The sequence below is a fragment of the Xenopus laevis genome, chromosome 3S (genome assembly GCF_017654675.1).
Source record: "Xenopus laevis strain J_2021 chromosome 3S, Xenopus_laevis_v10.1, whole genome shotgun sequence".
Taxonomy (NCBI): Eukaryota; Metazoa; Chordata; class Amphibia; order Anura; family Pipidae; genus Xenopus; species Xenopus laevis.
Window position 1 is genome coordinate 22,826,389 of NC_054376.1, and position 27,713 is coordinate 22,854,101.

At 43.1% G+C, this 27,713-nt stretch overlaps 1 protein-coding gene across 8 annotated transcripts; it reads right to left on the reverse strand.

Moving 5' to 3' along the window:
* Window positions 1–760: 760 nt before the first annotated feature.
* Window positions 761–27,604, reverse strand: LOC121402126. 8 transcript variants are annotated; one of them, XM_041588087.1, is made up of 4 exons: window positions 27,510–27,526; window positions 6,938–7,273; window positions 5,997–6,175; window positions 761–1,327 (listed from the first exon to the last, which is right to left on the reverse strand). In XM_041588087.1, the coding sequence occupies exons 2-4, from the start codon at window positions 7,233–7,235 to the stop codon at window positions 1,211–1,213; spliced, it is 594 nt and encodes a 197-aa protein (XP_041444021.1). In that variant the 5' UTR covers window positions 7,236–7,273; window positions 27,510–27,526; the 3' UTR covers window positions 761–1,210. The 8 variants fall into 8 exon arrangements, 4 of the variants coding, with proteins under 4 accessions (XP_041444021.1, XP_041444022.1, XP_041444023.1 ...); XM_041588088.1 differs by lacking the exon at window positions 761–1,327 and adding an exon at window positions 2,078–2,669 and having other exon boundaries at window positions 27,510–27,598; XM_041588089.1 differs by lacking the exon at window positions 761–1,327 and adding an exon at window positions 3,254–3,625 and having other exon boundaries at window positions 27,510–27,602.
* Window positions 27,605–27,713: the final 109 nt, after the last annotated feature.

The following is a 27,713-nucleotide window of genomic DNA, read 5'->3' on the forward strand; positions in this document are numbered from 1 at the left end:
AGCAGTGCCCAAGTCCTGCCCACATTATTTGCACGGTTCATTTGGTTAAATGGAGGATCCTATGGTCTACTCTTCTAGCCACCATATCATATAACCAGTGTCGGACTGGGACACCAGGGGCCCACCCAAAAACCTTAGAACAGGGGCCCACTCAGTACTATTATTTTTCCTCTCCTCACTCAACCTCTATTCTCCTAGTCTCTTTTCTTTACATACTATAATCTATTATTTCATCTATTTGGCCTCTTTGTTCTCATATAAATAGGGAATGGTCATGAAATAGACCAAATGTTTAGCAGCATGAGGGCCTATTGACACCCGGGCCCCACCGGGAGTTTTCCTGGTATCCCTGTGGGCCAGTCCGACACTGCATATAACATGTAACACAAAAGTATAAATTAAAAGTAAAATGAGGAGTGGGGTATAGAATGTGTTACAGTACTCTGCTAACTAAAGCTCCAAGGGCCAGCGGCACCCCTGCATTCTACCACAGACCATACACCGGATATAAAGGAAACAGGCGATGCGGCCGTTGCATAACAGGTTTTTTGTGATTTGTAGGAAAATTGGATCGGAAAGGTACAGTAAAAAATATACTGCCTTAAATTTTTAAACCTATGTTTTTAAATTAGACAAACTATAAACTTAAGGTATATGTCCCCTTTAAGGGTTTTTCCCATAGGCTAAGGATCCCCCTACCCCCTTCCGTTGTGCTTACCACCAACCTGAATAAAAACCTGAATAACGACACGGAGACTTCTTAAGGTGGCAAAATCTGTGGAGGTCACGTATTTTATTAACAAAGTTATATATATATGTGCCAAGGACTAGGTACACCCTGACCACCAGCTGCGGCTCCTATAATCGCCAAGAACGTGGGCCTGGTGCCCACACCGTACCAAACAGTTATTTTAGAGAGCAGGGATCATGGGGCAGAGCGCCCGCTGTTGACCAACCAGTAGCCCATCCCCCTGCTCCCTATCATGTGCAATAATGGCGCTAACCCAGCCTCTCGCATGACACAGACAAGACCGTGCAGTCAAAGTCTGCTCCACACTCGCGACTTTCCGAGGGTAGGCCTGCACTTCACTGAAAAAACCATCCATCTTCCTGGAGCCGCACTGATGCCTTGTCACTGAAAACGCAGCTGTGTCAGGGTGGTACCTATTGACCTACACAGATAATGGTGCCCCAGAGGAAGGCAAAAAACTCAGGTGCTTTTTTGGCCAATTAGCAGCCTGATGAAAAATTCCTTCCTGACCCCATAAGGGCGATCGGTTGCTAGAAACCCTGGAGCACCGTCTTTTCGTATCTTCTTGCTCTTTACCTGGGATGGGAGGGTGGGAGAAAGAAAAAACAGGTTATGTTTTACTGGCCTCCTGCTCCTCCTTAAAAGCCCCTTCCTGGCTTACCTGCCCCCTGGCTCCGCCCTTCAGCCCGCCCCCTTTTTTCCCGCCGAAAAGGGGGCCCTATTGTTGTAACTCCCTGTGAGAGAGAGTGGGGGCTGACAGCCGATACTCACAATACACATCTAGCGGGGGAGGGGGCCTAGCCTAAACTCATCTCGACCCTATGTGGGCCTCGTTCCTCCTAGGCTAAGGATCCCCCTACCCCCTTCCGTTGTGCTTACCACCAACCTGAATAAAAACCTGAATAACGACACGGAGACTTCTTAAGGTGGCAAAATCTGTGGAGGTCACGTATTTTATTAACAAAGTTATATATATATGTGCCAAGGACTAGGTACACCCTGACCACCAGCTGCGGCTCCTATAATCGCCAAGAACGTGGGCCTGGTGCCCACACCGTACCAACAGTTATTTTAGAGAGCAGGGATCATGGGGCAGAGCGCCCGCTGTTGACCAACCAGTAGCCCATCCCCCTGCTCCCTATCATGTGCAATAATGGCGCTAACCCAGCCTCTCGCATGACACAGACAAGACCGTGCAGTCAAAGTCTGCTCCACACTCGGCGACTTTCCGAGGGTAGGCCTGCACTTCACTGAAAAAACCATCCATCTTCCTGGAGCCACACTGATGCCACCCAATGGAAAAGAAGGGAAGGGTGCCACCTATCCTTTTCCATGGCCCACCTAGACCTCCTGCGACCTCCACCATTCTTCTATATAATTCCTGAAGTTTGCCCAGAACAAATCCAAACCTTCCTCTGTCAAATGTACTTTATCCTTTCTAAAAAGCTGTGTTTGTCGGTACCTTATATTGTCATGTCTAATTACCCCGTTACCTGAGGAACACATGATCTTGTGCATGGCCCGGTTTACTTTTTTCCTGGCTCTTTCAATGCCCTGGGGGGAAACTGCTCCTCGCCATTCTCCTCTCTGTATGATGTCTGACCAAGCCACTCCCCCTATCTTGTTGCTGGACATTAAATCCTCCAAGTCCTTTCTCATGCTTTCTATCAACGCTGGGGTTTTGATTGACGTAAGGTCATTTCCCCAGCATGTACTATCACCAGGTTTATGAACTTGAACTTCTGTATTGAACTATACAACCGGCCTCTCATTTGTTCCCACTTCATGCCTCTCCACCCCTGCCATGTAATCTTCATGTGTTCCTCCGGTAACCCCAACTGCTTGCCTGCTGCATGCTGTCTTGCCCAAAAAATAAAGGAGTGGCCTATGATCAAAATGTTGCAGGTAGCTTTTCCCCCTGCAGCAACAAACCAAAGAAAAAAAGGGGGGGGGGGTAGGTTAAAAATTGTAGGATTACTACTGTGTTACATTTATGGGGCGTATGTATTTTTTGTATGCTTTTGATTTCCACCTCCCAATTCCTTTTATCCTATCCTCTGTTTCTCCCCTCATTGCTGCTTCTGTTGCTGCCCCTATCCTGAATGAATGTGATCCAAATTTTTTAGGATCCCATCCGTTCGCAATGACTGCCTTTTTGAGCACTTGCCTAAATTGAAATGCTGACATGGGGGATAAGTCCCTGTGAATTAACAAAAGGTGCCCCCCTGCTGGGCGCATCCCTATGTAATCCTGCAAGGCCTTGACCGGGCATGTTATTCTCGAAGTTTTTTCTATACTGAACCATCTGCCCTTACCCAACTGATCTGTTTTTGATCTACTGATGTAAACTAACAACTTCCTGTCCTGTAATAAAACCTGGCTATACATTAAACCTTTATCTGTTACCTTCTTGGATGGGGGGACCAATTCGCTTATCCTAAATGCTCCTCCGAAAGCCAGAGCGAAGGCTGCCTCTAAACAAAATACATTCAAATTGGTCTGAACACACCTCCTCAAGAGAGTTCAGAATCATTTTTAGTCTGCATTCAATTATGGGTTCTCGCTTATCGACCCTGGGGCCTTCAACTCTTGCCCATCCCTTCATTATTTTCCTAACTAATGGATCATGTGTGATATCTGCTCTACCCTTTACTATGGAAAAATGAGAAATTGCGGCTAATGCGTTGCTGGCTCCTGCTCTTGACTTTCCTTCTCTGTACAGGACCATTAAAAATGACACCAAATCCTTAGTGCCTTGATTGCTCTTACCGCTTCTGCAGAATATCTGCCATCTCTTCCAGGCCCTTTTGTAGCTGGAAAGAGTCTTTTCGGATACTGCCCTTTCACACAATTCTTCTAAGAGGGGGTCACGAGCTGCCATAAATTTTTAGGGCATGCGTAAGCTGATTTTTCCGCATATGGAGCGCACTTAAAGAAAATATCCCACTTTTCTCTAGACAAGGCATCTGCTATAGTGTTTTCTACCCCTGGTACATGTTGGGCTCTGAACGATATATTAAACCTCATACAAATCAGAACCAGATGTCTTAGTAGTCCAATTACTGGGGTTGAGTCTGATGACAGGTTATTCACTGCGTGGACCACTCCCATGTTATCAGAAAGAAACTTAATTGCCCTATCCTTCAAATCTTCTGCCCAAAGCTCCAATGCTACCAAGATTGGGAATAACTCCAACAATGTCAAATTCTTTGTCAGACCTTGTCATGCCATGCTTGCGGCCACCTGGCCGCACACCATTTCCCTGCCAAGTAAGCTCCAAAGCCAACGCTTCCGGCTGCATCTGTGAAAAAGCTCTACCTCTTGATTAATTTGTGTTTCTGCTAACCATAACCTGACACCATTGAATTTAGATAAGAAACAGTTCCATATTTTCAAATCTGCTTTCATTTCCTTTGTGACCCTTATTTTATGAAATGGTTTATTAACCCCTGATGTGGATTTTCCAATCTCCTGTTAAAAATGCGACCCATTGGTATTATCCTGCATGCGAAATTCAATAGACCTAGGGCTTGTTGCATTTTCCCTCAGTGATACTTTATTCGCTGCTTCCAATCTCCTAACTGCTTGCCTAGTTTTTACTACCTTTTCTTTTGGTAATCTACACATTTTGGCCCCTGTATCAATCTCAATACCCAAAAAGGTCAATTTTGTGGTTGGTTCTACTGTTTTGTCAACGGCCACTGGCACTCCTAATTCCTTCAACATATGCAGAAATATTGCTAATGTGTCCTGATAGATTGCAGAGTGTCTGGGGCCTATGATCAGGAAATCATCTAAATAGTGAGCTATAGCTTTGTTGCCTGATCTTTTATATAACTGCCAATGCAAATAGGTGCTGAAAGTCTCAAAAAATGAACAAGAGATTGCGCAGCCCATGGGTAGACATAGGTCGACATAAAATGCTCCCTGAAAATGACAACCTGTCAATCTAAAGCTTTCTGGATGTAAGGGTAACAACCTAAATGCAGATTCGATGTCTACCTTTGCCAACAATGCCCCTTTTCCTTGACTCCTAACTATTTCCAATGCTTCATCGAAAGACTGATATTGTACTTTACACTGTTCCTCGTCTAAAGCATCATTCACCGATTCTCCATCTGGATATGAAAGGTGCTGTATCATTCTAAATTTTCCTGACTCCTTTTTTGGGACTATACCTAAAGGTGACACTACTAGCCCCTCAATAGGCAAGTCCTCAAATGGTCCTGCCATTCTCCCTGCTTTTATTTCTTTTTCAATTTTGTGCTTCAAAACTTCGGTATGTCGACTAGCTGATTTCAAATTTTCAAAAACTTTGCTGGGTGGGGGGAGGGTGTAAAACTGGGATCCTAAAACCTTCCAAAAAACCTTTTGTTAAAAATTTTGCGGCTTCCTTGTCTGGGTAACTTGCCAACTCTTTACTTAGCCTGGCTGTCTGTATTGGCGTTTCCGCTCTTCTGGTAAGCTGTTCGAAAAGGCTGCCTGTTTATCTGACCTTCTTTCTTTTTATTACATTCAGATACCGCATGAGAAGATCCGCAAGCCAAACAAGAATGCTTAAACCTGCACGCATAGCCCCTAGTACACCTTTTCTCGTTGTACGCAAAACAGATGTTTCTGGGCTTAAAAGCATATGACCCTTTATTGCCATTGCCAGCTGAACTATTATGTTTTGAAACCAATCTCGTCCACAAATCTATATCCTTTTGTCCAAAAGACAAGACCTTGCTACTCAATATCTTCTTCCTAAAAGCCCTGTCGTAATCCGACCATGAAGAGCCTTTATAAAACAAATATGTATCAACTATTGTGTCTATGTACTTTATAATATTCAAACATTGTTCTGTTTTTTTCTCTAAGTATACGCTTGCAAAAACCAAGAATCCCTTCAACCAATCGAAAATTGTTTTTCCCTTTTTTCCTTTCTCTTCGGTTTTCACCCCGTCCTCCTTTGCCTGAACAGCTTCCCTAGTCAACTCATAGATATCCACAAATTTTCCAGCCTCAATATTTTTCCTAGTTTTCCTCGGCAAGTGATCTGCTGTTTCTGTCAACGCGCATGCGTAAGTATCTGCTGCTCCAACTAGCACCATTGATTGACTACTTTCTTTTGTTTTTCCTAAACCTTTTTCTTTCCCTTTTCCTCTAAAGAATTTTTTCATTAATGATAATATCTTTCCTCCCTCAGTCTCACTATCTGACCCCTCAAAATCAGATTCTGAATCAGAAGAAATATTCAACTCACCCATAGTAGTCTTCCGTGTAGGCACCTTGGTCCTGTCGCCGTTCTGTGAAGACTGCCCTTCTGTACTGGATGAAGCCCTCTCCCTTCCTTCCTGCCGTCTTGAAGGTCCTGCTTCCTCCTCTCCCTTCTGCTCTCTCTCCTTTCTCCATTGGATCCAACTCTCCTCCTCCTCTCGGTTTCTAAAATAAAAACTTGGCACCCGGTTATTTCCGTAACCAATGTCTTCCTGCCACATTCCCTTTACTGGCCTCCTTTGCCGATGCCCGTGGCTGCTTGCAGGAAAAAACTCACAATCATCCTCGTAATTGTATTCCTCGATAAATAGCAAGAGTCATCATCTTCCCATTGGTCATACTCCCCAGACCACTGTGGCTGGCTCCAGTGTCTTGAGGTTTGAAAATACGAGTGACCACCTGTTCCCCTGGGCCTGGAGTTCCCTCCCCCCCTTGGGAAAGGTCCTGGGTGCCTAGCCCTAGATTGGTTTGGGGTGGATTCTGCCTCCATCCCCATTCTCCTTCGTCCGAGCCCTGCTCCTGTTCCCAGCTCCCTCCCCCTCTATGGGGATTCCTATGGATCGGGGGAGTTGTAGGGGCTGGACTGCTGGGGTTGTTGGGGCGGGCCTGGCTTTTCCCCCCCGCGTTTTCCTGGTTCCCGGCCCTTGCTTCTTGGAGGGACCCCCCTCTGGCTACTGGGAGGGGGGTTCCCTGTTTGGGCGGAGATGGGGTTTGTATGGCGGGGTTTTAATAAGATAGGGCCCCTGGTTGGTGTCTTGCCCCGTGGTGTAAATGCTCCCCGATCGTTGGTGGGCTGGCGTGATGAGCAAAATTGGGGCCCCTTGGGTGCTGCATGGGGTATTGTGGCCTCCTTCTCCCCCGGCTGTGGACCTCTGTGGCTGGCCGTAATCGGGCTCTTAGCGGTGTGGACCGCTCCGGCTCCCTTACCTCCTTCCGGTGCGATGACGTCATCCGAGTCTCGCGATGCCTGCATCTTCATACCGCCGCCATCGTCTTCCGACCCGCTTCCTCCGAACTCTTCCTCCGGTCCGTGGCTGCTGGCGGCGTCGTCTCCAGTGATGGCCTCCATCATCCTGCGTCGCCTGTTGGAGCGTCCACCTAGAGGGGAGAAATTTACCTTCCTCTTCGCACCGGAACCGTGGACTTGGCCGACATCTTCTTCGTCACGGAACCTCTGAGGACGCAGCACCCTCCTTCTCGGCGCAGTGGATCTTCCTCTCTCCATTTTCAACGAAACTGGCAGCGTACCGGTAAGTGTCCTCTCTGAAAGAAAAAACAGGTTATGTTTTACTGGCCTCCTGCTCCTCCTTAAAAGCCCCTTCCTGGCTTACCTGCCCCCTGGCTCCGCCCTTCAGCCCGCCCCCTTTTTTCCCGCCGAAAAGGGGGCCCTATTGTTGTAACTCCCTGTGAGAGAGAGTGGGGGCTGACAGCCGATACTCACAATACACATCTAGCGGGGGAGGGGGCCTAGCCTAAACTCATCTCGACCCTATGTGGGCCTCGTTCCTCCTAATGGCTAATAAATGGAGTGCAGGTTTGTTTAGCCTCCCACAGATTCCTTGTTCCTCTGTCTTCTTATGGACTTCAACTTCTGGACGTGGTGAGCACAGCAAGTGGGAGCAAATAAGCACTCTTATCACTTTTAACAAACCTGCCATTAGTCTGTTCCAGGGAACTAGATGGCGAGTCAGCGCATTTTATAATTCTTTTCAAGTCCATCCAGTGAGTAAATGCAGGAAATCATTATCACCCAACGACAAATCTCCTCTTCTTCTCAATGAAATGCCTCCCGCCGTCTAGAATGTAAATCGCCGGTATTATGGCAATCAGTGGCTTCCTTTTTCTAAAGTTGCCCAAAGTCGCCTCACGAGGAAACTTCAGGCAACTTCGGAAAACAAAGCACTCCGAGTGCCATCCCACTGCGATTTAGATTCTAGCCAGCGGGAGGCATATATAAAGTCGGATCGCAGCCGCATCTGTTCGTTGATGTGGTCCCGCGATCTGACCACCCGTTAGCTATCGTTAGGATCCCATCGTTGGGCCCTAGGGCCCACGATCGGATTAGCTCGATATTGCCCACCTCATATCGGTGAGAGATTCGGTCGTTTGGCGACATTGCCAAACGAGCGGATCTCTCCGTGTATGGCCACCTTTAGGCAACAAAACCCTAGAAATTGCCCAGTGTGCAAAATACCCTAAAGGGACACTATCACCCCCTCCCCAGAAAAAAAGTTTAATTAGATCAATATTATTCCTAGTAATGGCATTTATGGTTAATATGTCTGGCCTGTTTGTTACATTATTCTAGCTGTCTCTATAGAAGATTAGATAAGATTAGTTCTAAATGACTGTATTCAAATGATATGCTTTGATCTGGTTCCTTATCTCCTCTACTTTCCTTATGCAAATAAATCTTAAAAAATTGTGTTTGTTAGAAATAATGGAATTTCAGATTCTTGGGGGCAAATTTACTTACCTCCAAAGTTGCGCCAGCGTTGGCTTCGCCACACTTCGCCAGGGCGCCGATAATTCACTAAAATCGAAGTTGCGCTCAGGGAGGCGAAAGGTAGCGAAGTTGTGCTAGTGTTAGCTAGCAAAGCGAAGTTACGCTAGCGATGCCTAATTTGCATACAGCGCCAAGTTAAAGTACAATGGACATACAGGTATATGTAGCAGCAAATAGATTACACTACACAAGCCTGGGAAAGCTTTATAAAATAAAATAGAGTTCTAATTTTGCCCTATACATGTGCCCACTGTATAGTTTAGGTGCCATATGTTAGGAAATGTAGGGGGGAAGGAGAGTACCCCCCAAAAAAATTTTGATCTTTTTCAGCCTATCACCCTTAAAAAAGTAAAAGACGCCAACATTTTCTGGGACTTAGAAAAAATTTCAACTTTTTTTGAAGCAAGCCCTATCTACTCTATTGCACTTCGTCTGGTCTGAGGTGGCAAAGGCATGTCTGGCGCAAGAGGTAACCTTCATTAAAATGGGCAAGTTAGTGGATGAGCGTAGTTATGTCCCTTTCCAATAGTGCAACTTCGCCTGGCATAAGGGTGCGAAGTAGAGTAGGTCCACTTCGCTATCGAATTTACACCAGCACCCGTTAGTAAATCGGCGAAGTAATGAAATCGCGTCATGCTGGCGAATTTGCACTAGCGTTAGCCGATTCGTGCTTTAGTGAATTTGCCCCTTGGACTTTTTGAGTGATTGAGAATTGCATTACTGGGAAAAAAAGCAGCAATATGTGCACCAAACGCTGAGATTAGAGGGTCCAAGGGAGAGGGTAGCCCGATAAAAACCCATGTCACCTTCTCCTTACTATTTTTGCTAGAGCCTGCCTCTCCCTATATGTATGGTATGTGCTGGGCTGCCATCAGAATTCAAGGGGCCCTGTACGACAACATTTTATAGGCCCCGCCCACCACAGGCTCCGCCCCAGACCCCACTCCACATTAAAAAAGCCACAAAAACATGGGTGGTAAATCATGAACACTAAAAACCCATTGCTGGCCAGGGTCCCCCTACAAGTTAAAACAACCCATTAGTGACCAGGGTCCGACCTACAAGTTAAAAAAAAAACTATTGGTGGACAGGGGCTCCCATAAAAGTTAAAAAAACTTAATTGGTGGCCTGCCTCTCCCCCACAAGGTAAAAAAATGGTAGCCCCCCACCCATACAAGTTAAAAAACTATTGGTGTTTAGTGGAACTTACCTCAGGTTCTTCTGCTTGAACACTCTTAAGGGGGCCCAGCTAATCCTAAAGTGCAGCACAGCCGGGCCCTCCCTTTAACCTATAATTCTGACAGGACGACTGTCCCCCCCTGTGCTCCACAATGGTGGCCCTGTTTATGTGCAAAGTTAATCAAGGAAATACATGCATATGTCTGCTGGAAGATATGACAGTAGATATATTGTACAGTAAATTTTTTCAAATTTATTTGTACTGACTAAACAGTACTTCCCTTACTGTTAAAGGGATACTGTCATGGGAAAATTTTCAAAATTAATCAGTTAATAGTGATGCTCCAGCAGAATTCTGCACTGAAATCCATTTCTCAAAAAAACAAACAGATTTTTTTATATTCAATTTTGAAATCTGACATGGGGCTAGACATTTTGTCAATTTCCCAGCTGCCCCCAGTCATGTGACTTGTGCCTGCACTTTAGGAGAGAAATGCTTTCTGGCAGGCTGCTGTTTTTCCCTTCTCAATGTAACTGAATGTGTCTCAGTGGGACATGGGTTTTTACTATTGAGTGCTGTGATCTTCCAGGCAGCAGTTATCTTGTGTTAGGAAGCTGCTATCTGGTTACCTTCCCATTGTTCTTTTGTTTGGCTGCTGGGGGGAGAAAGGGAGGGGGTGATATCACTCTAACTTGCAGTACAGCAGTAAAGAGTGATTGAAGTTTATCAGAACACAAGTCACATGACTTGGGGCAGCTGGGAAATTGACAAAATGTCTAGCCCCATGTCAGATTTCAAAATTGAATATAAAAAAATCTGTTTCCTCTTTTGAGAAATAGATTTCAGGGCAGAATTCTGCTGGAGCATCACTATTAACTGATTAATTTTGAAAAAATATTTTTTTCCTATGACAGTATCCCTTTAAGCATACCTTCTGCCTTATCTAGTTAAAGTGATTCTGTTATGGGTAGAAGGAAGTGTTACCATGTCTTGGTGTGGCACTCCACAGGGAAGGATGGATGAAGCTGAAAGAGACATGACTATTGAAGAGAGGACATAGAGTAAGAAGTACACCTTAGTGGAAGTCCAGTAGAATGAACCTCAGTGGTGGATGATTTGTGATGATTTGTGATGGTGATGTCCTGTTGAAGATCACTGCAGGAGTGTAAGGCTTAGGGTAGTTTGTGACCTGCCAGTGTGAGGATTCAAGTGAATAGGTTCAGGATAGTGAAGAGACCAATCAAACACAACTATGAGGGTCTTGTAGCTGGGGCTGAGGCATCTATACAACATTTAATATTGTTGGTACTGTGTTGCCTCTCTGGAGCTATGCCTAGTGTACATTACCCTGACCTGGGACCTGGTTTTATGCCATACTTTGGCAGTCCATGCCCAATCCACAAGCCATAATTAATGAAAAACTGCAAAGGGACATTCCACACCTGGATGACGATGTCGGATGATGTCCTAGGGCAAGTTCTAAAAATAACAATGTCAGTCAATGACAGATTCATTCAAATTACATTTTTGAACTTAGCCTATGGCGTGTCTTTTTAACATCTCCTAGGTTAAGTTGTTCCCCTATACCTCAGAGCTTTTTCCCAAATGTGGGCTTTTTTCTAAGCATTTTTTGGTAATGTCCTGCTATCCAACGGTTGTGGACTGCTGTGGAATCGTGTATCAATGAAACACAGTCATTTCCTAATATCCGTTCTCCTAAGGAATGCAAGTGTTACAAAATACCTTATTTATGTACTCAGTAGTGTTCCCAATTGAGCTCTGCTGCCCCCAACTCCTGGCTAGGTGGTAGCTCCAGGGTTCCCTTCATACCCTGCATCGATAGGTGCAGCAGAATTGTGCCTAAAGAATTGGGCGCAGATGTTACTCACACACCAAAAAAACAGGAAAAAGGCAGAATCCTGGCCAAATCGCGTACCGAATCCTGGATTCGGCGCATCCCTACTAGCAGGACAAACATGGAATGTTACATTTACACTGACTTAACAATGACACCACCTGTTCTTTGGCAGCTCCATCACTCTTATGATTTGCCACCCACCTTACTATTTGCTAAGTTGTAGGGGGTTATTTATTAAAGTTCGAATGCCAAAAACTCAAAAAATTCGAGGGTTTTTTTACTAAAAAAAATTTAGAATTTTTAGTGGGAAAAGAAAGCAAATTTAAAACCAGAGGGTGTTAAAAGTCTGAATAAAAACTTACTCCAATTCAGACCTGCCGAGTTCATTTAGAAGTCAATCCTGATCTTGACTGGGTTTAATGCAATGATCCGAAGATTTTCGGGCGTAAAAATTTGTGTGATTCAATTTTTTTCATGATTTACCTCCAAACCAGAAATTCAAAAGTAATCACCTGTTTTGAGGCCACTGTAAGCAACATTCAAGGGGTTGGTGAGAAACATGTTGCTCGCAATCCACTGGTTGGGGATCATTGACATGAATGGGCAGAAAATTCAAATTTTCAAGGTTTTTTTGGCCAAAACTGCCAAATTCGACTAGGGAATTGTTAAAATTTGATTCGAGTTTTCTTAAAAATTTGAATTCGATTTTCGAGATTTATCATACTTTGGCCCTTTAAGAACTTGAATTTGACTATCCACTACCTAAATCCTGCTGAATTGCTGTTTTAGTCAATGGGAGACTTCCTGGGATCAATTTGGAGTTGTTTGCATCCTTCCGGACATTCAAGTTTTTTAAAACTTCAACCAAATTCAATTTGAATTCGATTCAAATTTTTGGTTCGATCCTATTCACCCGAGTTTCGAAAATTCTATTTTTTTAATACATTTCGATTGGCCGAAGTTGGAGTTAATTGGAGTTCATGGGTGTTTTAAAAAACTCCCATGAATTTGAAATTCAACCCTTGATAAATCTACCCGAAGTGTTTACCCCAAATATTGTTGCAAGTGACCTTCAATATAGGCTTCCACAGGCCCGGATTTGCGGCAAGGCCGCATAGGCCCGGGCCTAGGGCGGCACAAAAATAGGGGCGGCATGCTGCCCAGCTGCATTATGGGGACGCACGAGTCCCTATTCAATTACAGCAGCTGCGCCGGCGTTTCTTCGCCGGCGCGCTGGGAAGGGAAAGTGAGGTGGGCGCTAGGGCCGCGCGGCCGCCTGGTCGGACCGCGCGGCCTAGGGGCGCACCTTATTGAAATCCGGCGCTGGGCTTCCAGGGCCATCTAGGAGTTCAAGTAGGCATTCTACTTAAATCTATCCCTAACTGACCTTCTTGCTGGTCCACCCAGCCCAGTTTTATAGTTGCCACCTTTTCCAGAAATTCAAAAGTAATCACCTGTTTTGAGGCCACTGTAAGCAACATTCAAGGGGTTGGTGAGAAACATGTTGCTCGCAATCCACTGGTTGGGGATCATTGACATGAATGGGCAGAAAATTCAAATTTTCAAGGTTTTTTTGGCCAAAACTGCCAATTCGACTAGGGAATTGTTAAAATTTGATTCGAGTTTTCTTAAAAATTTGAATTCGATTTTCGAGATTTATCATACTTTGGCCCTTTAAGAACTTGAATTTGACTATCCACTACCTAAATCCTGCTGAATTGCTGTTTTAGTCAATGGGAGACTTCCTGGGATCAATTTGGAGTTGTTTGCATCCTTCCGGACATTCAAGTTTTTTAAAACTTCAACCAAATTCAATTTGAATTCGATTCAAATTTTGGTTCGATCCTATTCACCCGAGTTTCGAAAATTCTATTTTTTTAATACATTTCGATTGGCCGAAGTTGGAGTTAATTGGAGTTCATGGGTGTTTTAAAAAACTCCCATGAATTTGAAATTCAACCCTTGATAAATCTACCCGAAGTGTTTACCCCAAATATTGTTGCAAGTGACCTTCAATATAGGCTTCCACAGGCCCGGATTTGCGGCAAGGCCGCATAGGCCCGGGCCTAGGGCGGCACAAAAATAGGGGCGGCATGCTGCCCAGCTGCATTATGGGGACGCGCGCGTCCTATTCAATTACAGCAGCTGCGCCGGCGTTTCTTCGCCGGCGCGCTGGGAAGGGAAAGTGAGGTGGGCGCTAGGGCCGCGCGGCCGCCTGGTCGGACCGCGCGGCCTAGGGGCGCACCTTATTGAAATCCGGCGCTGGGCTTCCAGGGCCATCTAGGAGTTCAAGTAGGCATTCTACTTAAATCTATCCCTAACTGACCTTCTTGCTGGTCCACCCAGCCCAGTTTTATAGATACCACCTTTTCCAGAAATTCAAAAGTAATCACCTGTTTTGAGGCCACTGTAAGCAACATTCAAGGGGTTGGTGAGAAACATGTTGCTCGCAATCCACTGGTTGGGGATCATTGACATGAATGGGCAGAAAATTCACATTTTCAAGGTTTTTTTGGCCAAAACTGCCAAATTCGACTAGGGAATTGTTAAAATTTGATTCGAGTTTTCTTAAAAATTTGAATTCGATTTTCGAGATTTATCATACTTTGGCCCTTTAAGAACTTGAATTTGACTATCCACTACCTAAATCCTGCTGAATTGCTGTTTTAGTCAATGGGAGACTTCCTGGGATCAATTTGGAGTTGTTTGCATCCTTCCGGACATTCAAGTTTTTTAAAACTTCAACCAAATTCAATTTGAATTCGATTCAAATTTTTGGTTCGATCCTATTCACCCGAGTTTCGAAAATTCTATTTTTTTAATACATTTCGATTGGCCGAAGTTGGAGTTAATTGGAGTCCATGGGTGTTTTAAAAAACTCCCATGAATTTGAAATTCAACCCTTGATAAATCTACCCGAAGTGTTTACCCCAAATATTGTTGCAAGTGACCTTCAATATAGGCTTCCACAGGCCCGGATTTGCGGCAAGGCCGCATAGGCCCGGGCCTAGGGCGGCACAAAAATAGGGGCGGCATGCTGCCCAGCTGCATTATGGGGACGCGCGCGTCCCTATTCAATTACAGCAGCTGCGCCGGCGTTTCTTCGCCGGCGCGCTGGGAAGGGAAAGTGAGGTGGGCGCTAGGGCCGCGCGGCCGCCTGGTCGGACCGCGCGGCCTAGGGGCGCACCTTATTGAAATCCGGCGCTGGGCTTCCAGGGCCATCTAGGAGTTCAAGTAGGCATTCTACTTAAATCTATCCCTAACTGACCTTCTTGCTGGTCCACCCAGCCCAGTTTTATAGTTGCCACCTTTTCCTGTCACCTCTTTTCGGACGTGGGAAACAGGAGCTAATGTAACAGGAGGTGATGATATGGCAATTGACTGGTTGCCATGTCAATCTAGGGGAAGCCTGCTTTATTTGGAAAACCAGGCAGGCAGTTCAGACCCGGCATCGCAACCCTATTTATGTATTTTTTGCCCCAGGGAAAACAGTCCACAGTTTGGAACCACTGCTAAAAAAGTAAGACCAACATATAAATCATATAAAATCATATACAGTAAGATCCATGTAGGGTTGCCACCTGGCCAGTATTCTGCCGGCCAGAACGGTAAAAATTATTCTTGACCCCAATGTTATTAATAAGGGAAAAAATCTAAATATACATTGGAAATATGCTGCTAAGGTGGTCCAAGGTCTGAAAGGCTTAGGGAAAAGGAACCAATATAAGACAAGGGGATTTCAGAAGAAGAGAGTTTGAGGAACTAACTGATATACATTAGGGGACACATGGAAGACAGGAGACTGGAAATATGTGGGTCCTAAAAGGACTGCTATAAGATGCCATAGATAATCACTATTATTTGGCTTTTGGGGTGCTGATTGGCCCTCTGTGTACTTGAAATACCAGGGCCTGTTTTGAATACCAGAAGCATAAGGTCATAGGATGTCTCTAATCTTGGTTTTTGAGCCGCCATCATTGCATCATAGGCCCCTGGCTGTAGTGCTTATCTTATTCAGCCAGGAATATCACTCAGCATTGTTCATGGCTTCCAATGTAATTTCTACCCTCACTGGGGCCTCAGGCTGCCGCATTATCTAACCTGTTGCACAACATATTTTTTAAACAATGAAAGAAAATATCTCATTCTAAGCATCTTTCCATTTTTTACACATTTTTCATGGTTTCAAAGTTACCTTGAGGAGAGTCAGGGACAAGGTTTGCCTTAGATGCATGGCACCAGCTTTGTCCTTATGTCTTCATAACAACCCCCTATACCAGAGTATATAAGTGCAAAATAACCTATTTAATAAAGCAAAGCGTGCAGGAAATAGCAGAGCTGGATGTGTTCCTATTTCTTAATATTTCACCCACAGCGACTAGAATGTCCAGAATACCAGATATTGTGATTTAGACACACTAATGCATGCAACTGAGACAGTGAGCCACACAGCTTGCACTCAGAATGTTCAGCCCGGAGCTTTGCACTTAAAAGCAACACTGAGAATTTATCAAACAGGTTTGGTATGAAGGATCCTCTATTGCCTCTGATTAGAGGAGCTCCCTTCTATTTGTTGCTGAAATCTGCTATTATGGTCCCTCATATTGTTAAGCAAAGGAATGTGAAGGACACTGGCTTATTTGTGTGTTTGGAAGGTCATTCAAGCTAAAACTCAGTGTTCATTATTATAATATTCATTACAGCTATGCTGGAAACATTGGCAGTCTAGGGAATTTTTCCCTAGGGAATAAGTTTTTGGTGAACGTAGATAAAAAGGAATATACAGGAGGATCACAGAAATGTCTGTTTATTAAGGTTCCTTACATAATATGTTTTGGGCCCCCTAATCTGCCCTTTTTCGAGTGTACATATACAAGTCGCTTGTGAACATTTAAAGATACAGTACAACCCACCCCCATCTGTTCAGCAGTCAGTTACAGGTTGATATGTCCATCATTCAGCCAACCTCTAGCAACTTAAAGGGGACCCGTCACCCAAACAAAATTATCCAAATCCTATTTTATCATGTTAGTCAAGCAAAGTGAACTTTAAATTACACTGTATAAATTATTTGAATATTGTTTCCATCAGTCTGGGAACTCATAATTATAGCAACCAGGAAGGAGCCATTTTGTGGACACTGTTATTAAGGCAAGCCTTTTATCATCTCAGAATCTTGTTTGTGCACCAGGGGACAGGGACCCAATGTCCATCCACATGCACTGGTTACACAATTAAATCGTTAAGAGAGCTGGGGGAATGTAGGGAGAGAAGTGACATCTAGGAAGTGCTGAATGGAAAGTGAAAGTAATTGCTTGCCCCGCCTCTATGCCTAGGCATAGAGGCGGGGTAGGCAATACTTGATTGACAGCTGATATTTTTAAATGAGTTTACAACAGCTATGAATGCTTTAATAAAAAAAAAAGAAATTGGATTTCATATTTAATTTAAGAAGGACTTTTATTATACAGATTTTTATGTCTGGGTGACGGGTCCACTTTAATAACATATGTCCATCATTTACATCCGTACAGTGCCAATGTTCTTATACAAAATCCATAGCCAATCCTAGTGCAACAAGTGTCCATAGACTAAATCCAATATCATGGTCCTATAGAATGTATCATGTTTACGTGTATTAAAAGGAGAATTAAACCTCCCTAAAGAGAAAAGTCCCACCCACTACACTCTATTGTCTCCACTCTCTGCCTCCTCCCACATAGTCCATTACTGCAAAAAATGTCCCTGAATGTCAATCTCACTTGTGACAATATATGACAGTTACAGTATAATGAGGATGCACACCAAAGATATTCCATGACCTTCAGATCCAGGGAATGCAAGTACCCCAATAAAAGGTAAATATCCTTGTTTGCAATGTAATTGCTGCAATTCTGTTATTCAAGGACCTGCAATAAATCATCAGACCAAAGGCTATAGTGTCCCTTTAAGATCTTGCAAATTCTCCTTGGTGATCTACTTTATATGGCTCTGAACTATTAGGCTGTATCTGTGCTATAAAACCAGTTCTGAATCCATAGTTGGCCACAGGAACATAAAGGAGTGATTTGCATGTCTCCGCTCATGATGCCTTATGTGAGAGTTAAAATCAAATTTTTGGTATTAAGCCAGTACTATGTGTATAGAATGAAGCAAGTAAATACCTTCTGTTTTCAGAAGGCTTTACACTGCATGTTTCACATGTGACAGGCTTTTTGGCTCCTTTTAGTCCATCTCTCCCTAAACAGGCTAAGTTTTCTTCTGGTTTATGTTTTGGTCTGGTCTACCCAGATATGGAAGAGGAGCTTGATTTGGATAAGGAAGAGAAGAGGAGCTTGGGTTCAGATGAGGAAGAGAAGAGGAGCTTGGATTCAGATGAGGGGAAAGGAATATGGGTTTAGATAATGAAAAGAAGAGGAGCTTGGGTTCAGATGAGGAAAAGGAGTTTGGGTTGAGATAATAAAAGAAGAGGAGCTTGGGTTCAGATTAATAAAAGGAGTTTGGGTTTAGATGAGGAAGAAAAGAAGAGCTTGGGTTCAGACGAGGAAAAGAAGTTTGGGTTTAGATGAGGAAGGGAAGAGGAGCTTGATTCAGATCAGGAAAAGGAGTTTGGGTTCAGATGAAGAAGAGAAAAAAATGTTGGGTTCAGATGATGAGTGCCATTTTGTCTTGCTTGCCTGACTCACAAAAGAATTTTTCAGCAATTAAGATGAAATGTTATTATGGCTTTTACTAACTGTGAAATCCCCAGGATGTAAATGTAACTGCTCACACCAGTGGAATTTTCAGCACATGCTTGTAGCAAATAGTCATGAAATGTGGACACTTTGAAAGCTGTTAACAAAACGTTGTGTTATGTTGATTTTAGAAAATACTTTCAGATTTACACAAGGGTTCACTTTCAGTTAGGCCAAGTGCTGGTGCACTGAAGGTCAAAAGTATGGCACCTTGAGACACCATTCACAGACACCCATCCAATAGATTGTGCAAAGAGCTTTTGGCGTAAGGCACATCTGGTGTGAGGAATCCATGTGCTAAACTGAGCTGGCATCAAGCAGAGCTTGGCACGCAAGGCAAGACACAGACCAACAGAAGGGATTGAATGTTACAAGTTGAGCACTCCTTGTCTAATTCCCTCAGTAGGGCCCTAGCCTTCCAACATTGTCAGGCCCCCCCTGTCCTATAGCTGCCTGTGTTAATGCAGCCATGCCTCAGGGCTTCAACCAGACAAAAGCTCATGATGTTAGGGAGGGTCATGCTGGAAATTCCCATTATCTGCCAAGCATAGTCGCCTGTTCAGCTTTGATATGGGGGGACTTGCAGGGCTTTGTGTGATCATTTCTGAAAATGCTTTCACCAACATGCCTGATGAAATACAGATGGTGGCAATAAGAGTAGTTCTTTCCCACTGTTCCTAACTGGTGGTACTAGCAGTGCCAGAGCTGCAGTTTAACTACAACTAACAACATTCTGTGGCAGCCATTGCTAGTCCTGGGGGGCTTCAGGTCTGTAAATGAACAGCTCCTCTGCACAATAATGATATTGTAGCAGTTTGTTTTTATTATAACTTGTATGCACACACACTTAAAGGGAACATTACACTTACTTTGACTTACTTTGACAGAATTTGACTTATAGGATGTATTTCATCTTCTGTAACATTTCCCCTTGGTACATACCAAGCGGCACCATAAGACTTATTTATAACTCTAACTACAGATGCAGTCACTCTAAAATGGACAGTTGTTTAAACTGAGGCATTCATTAGCCATATTTAAGGTGGCCATACAGACATACACTCTTTTGGAGAGGTTGCCAAAATTGCACTTTGCACACTGCACTTGCAGTCAGAAATGTGGGCGTGAAATTATTGTATTATGCTAATATCATTGAATATAGTCCATGCATTCGTGTTAATGTACAATAACAGGTCATGTTGGCTTATATTGTGAACCTGCAGGTCCAATATCTTATTCCCTAGCCAAGGGGAGTGCTCTATTTGGTCAAAAAAATCCAAAGTCACACACTTCACAATAAACACGCAAGGCAACTTACTTGCAATGACCCTGTGTGCTCTATTTGCTCATATAACATACTCTATTTGTGCTCCATTTGCTCATATAACAGACTCTACTCTAAGAGGAGTTATTTATTAAAGTCCGAATACCAAAAACTCCAATAAATAATTTGAGTTTTTTGACTATAAAATATGAATTTTTAGTGAAAAAAAAAACTAAAATTTTTCGGGATTTATTATACCCCAAGGATGGAAAAAGTCTGAATCAGACCTGCCGAGGTTGTATATAAGTCAATGGAAGAAGCCCTGAAGATATCCTGATCTGCACTGGGTTTTGTGGTTTATTGGCACAAATCCAAAAAATTAGAGTTTTTCGGCTGGAAAATCTGGAAAATTTGTATGATCCGAATTTTTCACAATATTTTTGAGTTTTTTCCAACACAGGAAATCTTCAGCAAAATGTATTGATAAATAAGGGGAATTAACCAGTGCAGATTTGGTCGGAGTATATTTCAGAAATAAATTAGATAAATTTGTGGGTTTTTTTTAATTTTTTTTCATAAATAACCCCCTAAGTGTTGTTACCAGGTTCACACTGGCCCCCAAACTCCCTAAAGGAGCTCAAGCACATTTGCAGTGCTGTCTCACCATTGCATCTGTGGCGGGCTTCAAGGTGGGTGCGGGTCTAGGGGCAAATTGCAGTATTTTCACCGCGGTCTACTAATTTGGGAAGGTTGTTACTAATGTTGGAACATTGTAGGTGGGATTTGCTTCCATTCATTCATAAGAGCTTTAGTGAGGTTGGGCCCTGATGCTGGGAATCAGGCCTGGCTCTCGGATGACATTCCCATTCCTCCTACAGATGTTGGTTTTAGGACAGGGCTACTTTGTGCATGGGAGACATTATTGTGCTGAAACAGGAATGAGCCCAAACTATTGCCACAAAGTAGGAATGACAGAATTTCCAATAATGTCTTTGTATGCTGAATCCTGTCTAATATTTGGGTGGATTTTCACCAAAATGGTTTTGCATAATTAAAGAAATTGTAATTGAAACCAACTTTGTAAAATACATTCATTACACAATAACAATGATTTGATAGTATAGGCTGACACTTTCAGTAGGCAAAATAATGGAGATCCCCTAATGCTTGTTACACAGATCCACATCATTCCATGCAGTTCATAACCGAAGGCAGGGAAGCATGTTGGTGTGTGTTGTTTATAAAGGGATATGAAAGTACTGCATGTTGGTGTAGTTGGAAATCATATACGGGTGAATATTATACATACTTTCGAACAAGGAAACAAATTGGTTATATTTAAGCAGTTCCCCATATCACTCAGAATGTGTATATAGCTCAGCTTTTCAGACCTAATAACCCAGTTACTGCAGAGAGACAGGAATCCCGATGGCTCAGGTAAAACTGAATTGAAACCAATTGAAAGGATACATTTTACACAGTAAGGCGGGTGAGTGGGACAAAGAAACTACCCATTCAGGCAAAATGCCATGTGCTTTTCCAACAATGCAGCATGATATATTATAATTTCAGCATTATTGTGAATTGTAACATGCATAACATCACTTTACTAATGTGCCATCAATTTACCAATGTGCTGTAATTTGTGTCACTTTTAAAATGCATGTAAGTTGTTTCTGCATTTAATGGGAGCCATGAAGTCTCATTTATGAATACAATGCAGTATACAACGTGCAGTTTTCAGGCACAAATAGTCATGTTTTTCCCCACAATGCAGCATTCTCCTCCAGAATTCCAATCATAGTTTTAGTTGAACAGAAATGTCCACAAAGCACAATTGCAGTTGTGTTTGGAAATGAAGGCAGAAGGTTGGGAAACTGGGCATAAATCTGACTTTTATATTCCCCTTAAACAATAAAATGTAATTCATAGAAGCCTTTTAAAGGAGTTGTTTTCAGATTGTTCTCCAGAAATAAAGACTTTTTTCAATCGCTTTCAATTTTTTATTTACTACATGAATTCAAATTCGACCCTTGATAAATGTGTTATTACATTTTTCAGCAGCATCTCAGGAGTATTCGCAACTATTATATCAATTCTAACAGCTGCCTTTAATGAAACTCAGGGATTCTGCTCAGCAGGGACAAAGATAACAAATGTATCAACTAAGGGGCAGATTTATCAAAGGTCGAGGTGAATTTTCGAATTCAAAAAATTCTAATTTTGAGCTATTTTTGTGTACTTGGACTAGGGAATAGTCCAAATTCGATTTTTCAAAAGTCAATTGGTGGACTTTGAAAAATCAAATTTTTTGGGGGGAAAAACTTTGTTTCAAATTCAATCTAATGCGCTATTACTTCAGTTCGTACGATTCAAATGTGGCCAAATATGGACCTATTCGATTGAAAACTGACTTATTCAGCCAAAAAAAACTTTGACTTAATTTTGGTTGGTCATTTTGAATTCGAATTTCGAAGTTTTTAAAATTCGACCCTTGATAAATATGCCCCTGTATGTATCGATTAAGAACACCCCCCCCTTCCCAGAGCTGCTTCAGAAAGACACAAGAAGGCAAAAAATTAAATGTTCCACTTCAATATTAGAAAAATAGTCACAAATAGAAAGCAATTGAAGAAGTTATTTATTTCTGGTGAACTATTTAAAACCAACAGAACTGAAAAGATTTTGCATGGTGAACAGCCCATTAAGGGAAAGCAATTTTGTTACTGAAGCTAGAATGTGCTTCTTCAACCAAAAATTGGACTTCACCCAAAAAAGGTCCAATACTCCAAGTCACCTGGCCAAAAGGCACAAAATTAAAAGGTATCTTCAGTTTTACCTTCAACTGATGACTACAGTGACCTCCATTACCCATCTCTCTCTGGCCCAAAGACAAGGGGACAATAGCACAAGCACAAGTGGATCTCCATAGAAATCCCAATAAAATATCTTCGGCCCTCAGTGGGGATGGGTTTCAAGGGGAGAATAAGCCTAGAGGTCATGCTCCTCTCCTTTAGATGAGTGCATAGACTCAAATCCATGAAAAACTCACGAAACCAAACAGGTTGATGTACAGGAGTAAAAGTATTAATAAATAGATAAAAAACACTTAAAAAGTGGCTGTGTGCAGCCCCAGGCCTATCAACTGAATTTATAATTTTTTTTAACAACCAATGCCCAACATGTGGCATAGTGCAGTGCACCATGATATCAGGCACCCCAGGGGTGCAAGTCCTGGGGCACTTACTCAAATGCAAAGCTTTTGGCCAGAGGATCATATAATAGAGCAGTGATCCCCAACCAGTAGCTCGTGAGCAACATGTTGCTCACCAATCCCTTGGATGTTGCTCTCAGTGGCCTCAAAGCAGGTGCTTGTTTTTGAATTCCGGTCTTGGAAGTAGGGATGCACCGAATCCAGGATTTGGTTTGGGATTCGGCTTTTTTCAGCAGGATTCGGCCGCTTCCTTCTGGCAGGCCGAACCGAATCCTAATTTGCAAATGCGAATTAGGTGCAGGGAGAGAAATCACGTGACTTTTTGTCACAAAAAAAGGAAGTAAAAAATGTTTTCCCCTTCCCAGTCCTAATTTGCATATGCACATTCGGATTCGGTTCAGTATTCAGCCGAATATTTCACGAAGGATTCGGGGGTTCGGCCGAATCCAAAATAGTGGATTCGGTGCATCCCTACTTGGAAGCAAGTTTTAATTGCATAAAAAATAAGCATACTGCCAAGTAGAGTCTCCTGTAGGCTGCCAGTCCACATAGGGGCTATCAAATGGCCAAACACAGCCCTTATTTGGCACCGCAAGGGACTTTTTTCATGCTCCCCAACTCTTTTTACAATTGAATATGGCTCATGGGTAAAAAAGGTTGGGGACCCCTGTAATAGAGGATCAATAGTTCCCTGCTCACAGTGGGTTTACAGTCCATACATTCCTTAGCTAGGATGTATACCCCAACTGATAAGAACAGATACTAAATTTGATTGTAGCCAAAAGGCAGTGGAGGTGAACATGTTAGTTATAATGCTGGTATATATCCCTCTCAGCCCCTTATAGTGAATCCCAGTAGACTGCTGGGTTGGGAGCATCTCTACTTACAGAACACGAGGAGCCGCAACACAAGCGAGGCATGGCTGCAAGGGGACTAACTATAAATTTACAGGCTGAGCGAGGCCCCTTAGTATTTGTTGTGTCTCTGTGTGCTGGAGACACCGGTGGGTAAATCAGAGAGCTTTATACATAGTCTAGTTCTAACTTGCAACAAGTACTGGGTCATCTAGGGTCATTTCACAAGCTGTATTTTTTGAGCAGATTTAATGGTTGGTTAGAAAGAGCATTCAACCTGGGCCTTCAGCATCAGAGAATTACTTAGATCAGTGCTGTCCAATTTCTATGGTACCGAGGGCCGCAATTTTTCCAATCTACATGGTGGAGGGCCCATAACGGAAGCCGGTGTTAGCCACTCCCTGTTTTTAGACCACACCTACTTTAAACCACACCCATGTTACCGCAAGGCCATGTCCACATTAATAGCACACCAAAAAACCAAATGGTTGGTGCTCACTGCAGGGATCAGGGCTGGAACTAGGGGTAGGCAGAGTAGGCGGCTGTCTAGGATGCCATCATTGAGGGGCGCACTTTTTTTTTATTATTTAATAATTTGTTTCAGTAATGATGGTCCCCCAGTTGGGTGGAATCCATCTCCTTCCCCCTCTTGCCGGCAAGTAATAGCTCCTTCTGTGCGGTGCACCGCGATGTGCATACATGCGTCAATGACATCACTGATGTGTTGGATGAGAGAGGCAGAGAGCTGGGGGCCTGCTTGTTGTGGCTCGCTCTCGCTGCTCTCAGCCTTGCACAGTTGCACTGAACTGAAGACATTCTTTCTATTACTGTAAAGTGTGAAGCTTCCTGCTGGCACAGCCAGGTACAGATTTGGGGCGTGGGCCATTAGTTTGCTGTTGCTGCTGGGAACTGGCACAGGTACATAAATACTTTGGGGCAATATGATGTGATCAGATTTATTTTTGGCTGCTGCTGACACAGGTAAAGATTGGGGGCAATATGACAGCTGCAGGAGGGCTGTATTATGGAAGGCTGTTGAGCTTGCTGGTACAGGTACAGGGAGCAGTAATATAAATGAAAAAATGTTGTACATTTTCTTGCTCTCTTTATTTAAAAACCATCATGGTAAGGAGGGAAATGGTAATGCAGGACAGGGGGCACTGAGTGAAGCTCTTGCCTAGGACAAGGACTACCTTGTGCCTGCCCTGGCAAGGATGTCACTCATATGTGAAAAAAGCTAAGTCATATAAGACATAAATACATATGCCTCCTCCTCCCCTGTGTATAATACAGTACCCCAGCATATTATTAAACAGTTTCGGGGCCACTAAAAATAATTTTCAAATGCTAACAAACCCCCAGAACAAATACCAAAGTATGACACACACACAGGGAGCATAGGGAAGGCAGAACAGAGCAGGAGACTGGAATCAGGACCAGTCTAATATGTACTACATACAGTGACAAAGTGCTGGTGCCCCATTAGCATTTTGAATAAGGTGTGAACAGGTGAACAATGTGGCCAGTTTCAGTCTGGGTCTCAGTTGTGAACAGTACAGGTCTTTAGGGGAGTGAACAATAGAGGTCTCACAGGTGTGAACAATGCAGGGGGATCACAGGTGTGAACAATGCAGGGGATTAGTCTGAATTTGAGGTTTAGACAATGCAGGGGCCAGTTTATCTCTGTAGTGATACCTTTTAAAGTTTACATATGGTAAACAGACACAGCAGGCAGACTTTGATGTGGAGGGCCACATGAGGGGGGGCGCCAGTTGGACAGCCCTGATTTAGATAAAAGTATAAAATACATATTGCACCTAACTCTACCTCTCAGTGCACCCCAGTAGTTCAAGCATCACTCCTCTAACCCACTCCCCCCTTCCTCCCCAATCACCAGCAACCCAATCGCCAGTAGTTTACTTGCTTGCTCGCCGCTGATTCTGGATGGGCAGTGTCAGAGTTAAAAAAGGCAGCAGAGGTATGTTCTTAGGGTCCTAGCACTCCCCACCCACCCACACATCTCTGGATTCTAGGTAAACAACTCTTATGCCTACACTGACTATTACTGGACTTCATGGTACTGCTGTAAATCAGTGACTCCCAATACAAAGCTCTCTACTTGTTACATATTTATAAAGATATATATAAATATGTTATTTGTAATAACAAATACAAGTACCTGCCAATAAAAACACAATATCTGTTTCCCAGTACCGAAACAGATACATATAGTATCCTGTAAAAGCCACCAACCATCAGAAAGCTCTTAAAGAGATACTCTCATGGGAAAACATGTTTTTTTCAAAATGCATCAGTTAATAGTGCTGCTCCAGCAGAATTCTGCACTGAAATCCATTTTTCAAAAGAGCAAACAGATTTTGTTATTTTAATTTTTAAATGTGACATGGGGCTTGACATATTGTCAGTTTCCCAGCTGCCCCCAGTCATGTGACTTGTGCTCTTATAAACTTCTATCACTCTTTACTGCTGTACTGCAAGTTGGACTGATATCACCCCCTCCCTTCCCTCCCCCTCCCAGCAGCCTAACAACAGAACAATGGGAAGGTAACCAGATAGCAGCTCCCTAACACAAGATAACAGTTCCCTGAAAGATCTAAGAACAGCACTTAATAGTAAAAACCAAGTCCCGCTGAGACTGATTCAGTTACATTAAGTAGGAGAAATAACAGCCTGCCAGAAAATAGTTCCATCCTAAAGTGCAGGGACAAGTCACATGACTGGGACTGACAAAATGTCTACGACAAACTTGACATAGATGGCACTTCAGGGCAAGATTTTGTGTAGCAGGTTGCTAGACAGAAGAGGCCTAACGCGTTTCGGGATGAGATCTCTTAATCATAGCCTACAATTAATGGATCTCATCCCGAAACGCGTTAGGCCTCTTCTGTCTAGCAACCTGCTACAATAAATCTTGCCCAGAAGTGCCATCTATGTCAAGTTTGTTGTGTGATACAGTGGGGACACTGAAGACTGAGCACCTGTCAGGGGGAGGAAAAGCGGTGAGTGGTCTCTATTTGTGTTTTTTTTACTGACAAAATGTCTAGCCCTATGTCAGATTTCAAAATTGAATACAAAAAGATCTGTTTGCTCTTTTGAGAAATGAATTTCAGTGCAGAATTCTGCTGGAGCAGCACTATTAACTGATGTGTTTTGGAAAAAACATGTTTTTCCATGACAGTATCCCTTTAAAGGAAAACTATAACCCTCAAACAATGTAGGCCTGTATAAAAAATATATTGTATAACACAACTCATATGTAAAACTCTGCTTCATGTAAATAAACCATTTTCTTAATAATGTACTTTTTTAGTAGTATGTGCCATTGGGTAATCATAAATTCAATAGAAAACTGCCATTTTAAAAATAAGGGCCGCCCCCTGGGATCGTATGATTCATGGTGTACACAAACATACCAAACAAATCATACTTGTTAGGTCACATGAGCCAATTAACAGACAGAGTTCTGTATTTTGCTTCAACACTTCTTCCTGTTATAGTTAGAGCTGCAGCATTTCTGGTCAGGTGATCTCTGAGGCAGCACACAGACTATAACAAAATGGTGGTTCAAGGCCAGAGATTTAAAAGGGCAATATTTACTTAAAGGAGAAGGAAAGGTAAAATTAGAAAACTATCCCAAAATGTTGCCAATTACCCCCTGTCCTGAAATGCTGGGTTAGATTATGTCTGTGTGCCTTTTAAAAGCTCTGCTCACATTCCAAACTTATCAACATTTCAATAACTTTGAGGGCGCCATGTTCTTAACCCTATACGTCACTTCCCCATTAAACTTATATCCTCACTGCCTTCCCTGTGCTTGTAACATCGTTGGTTAAACACACAAATAAATGAAATACTGATTACAGACCTCAGTCAGATAAAACACGCAGCCTTTCCTCCCCCTTCCTCCCCTGTTCGCAAAACTATCTTGTAAGTGGAGCGGGAGTTTAGAACAGCGTTGCGTCTCTATGGTTACGGAAGCTCTCTCGCTCAGCGTACAAGTGTTGCGAACAGGGGAAGAAGGGGGAGGAAAGGCTGCGTGTTTTGTCTGACTGAGGTCTGTAATCAGTAT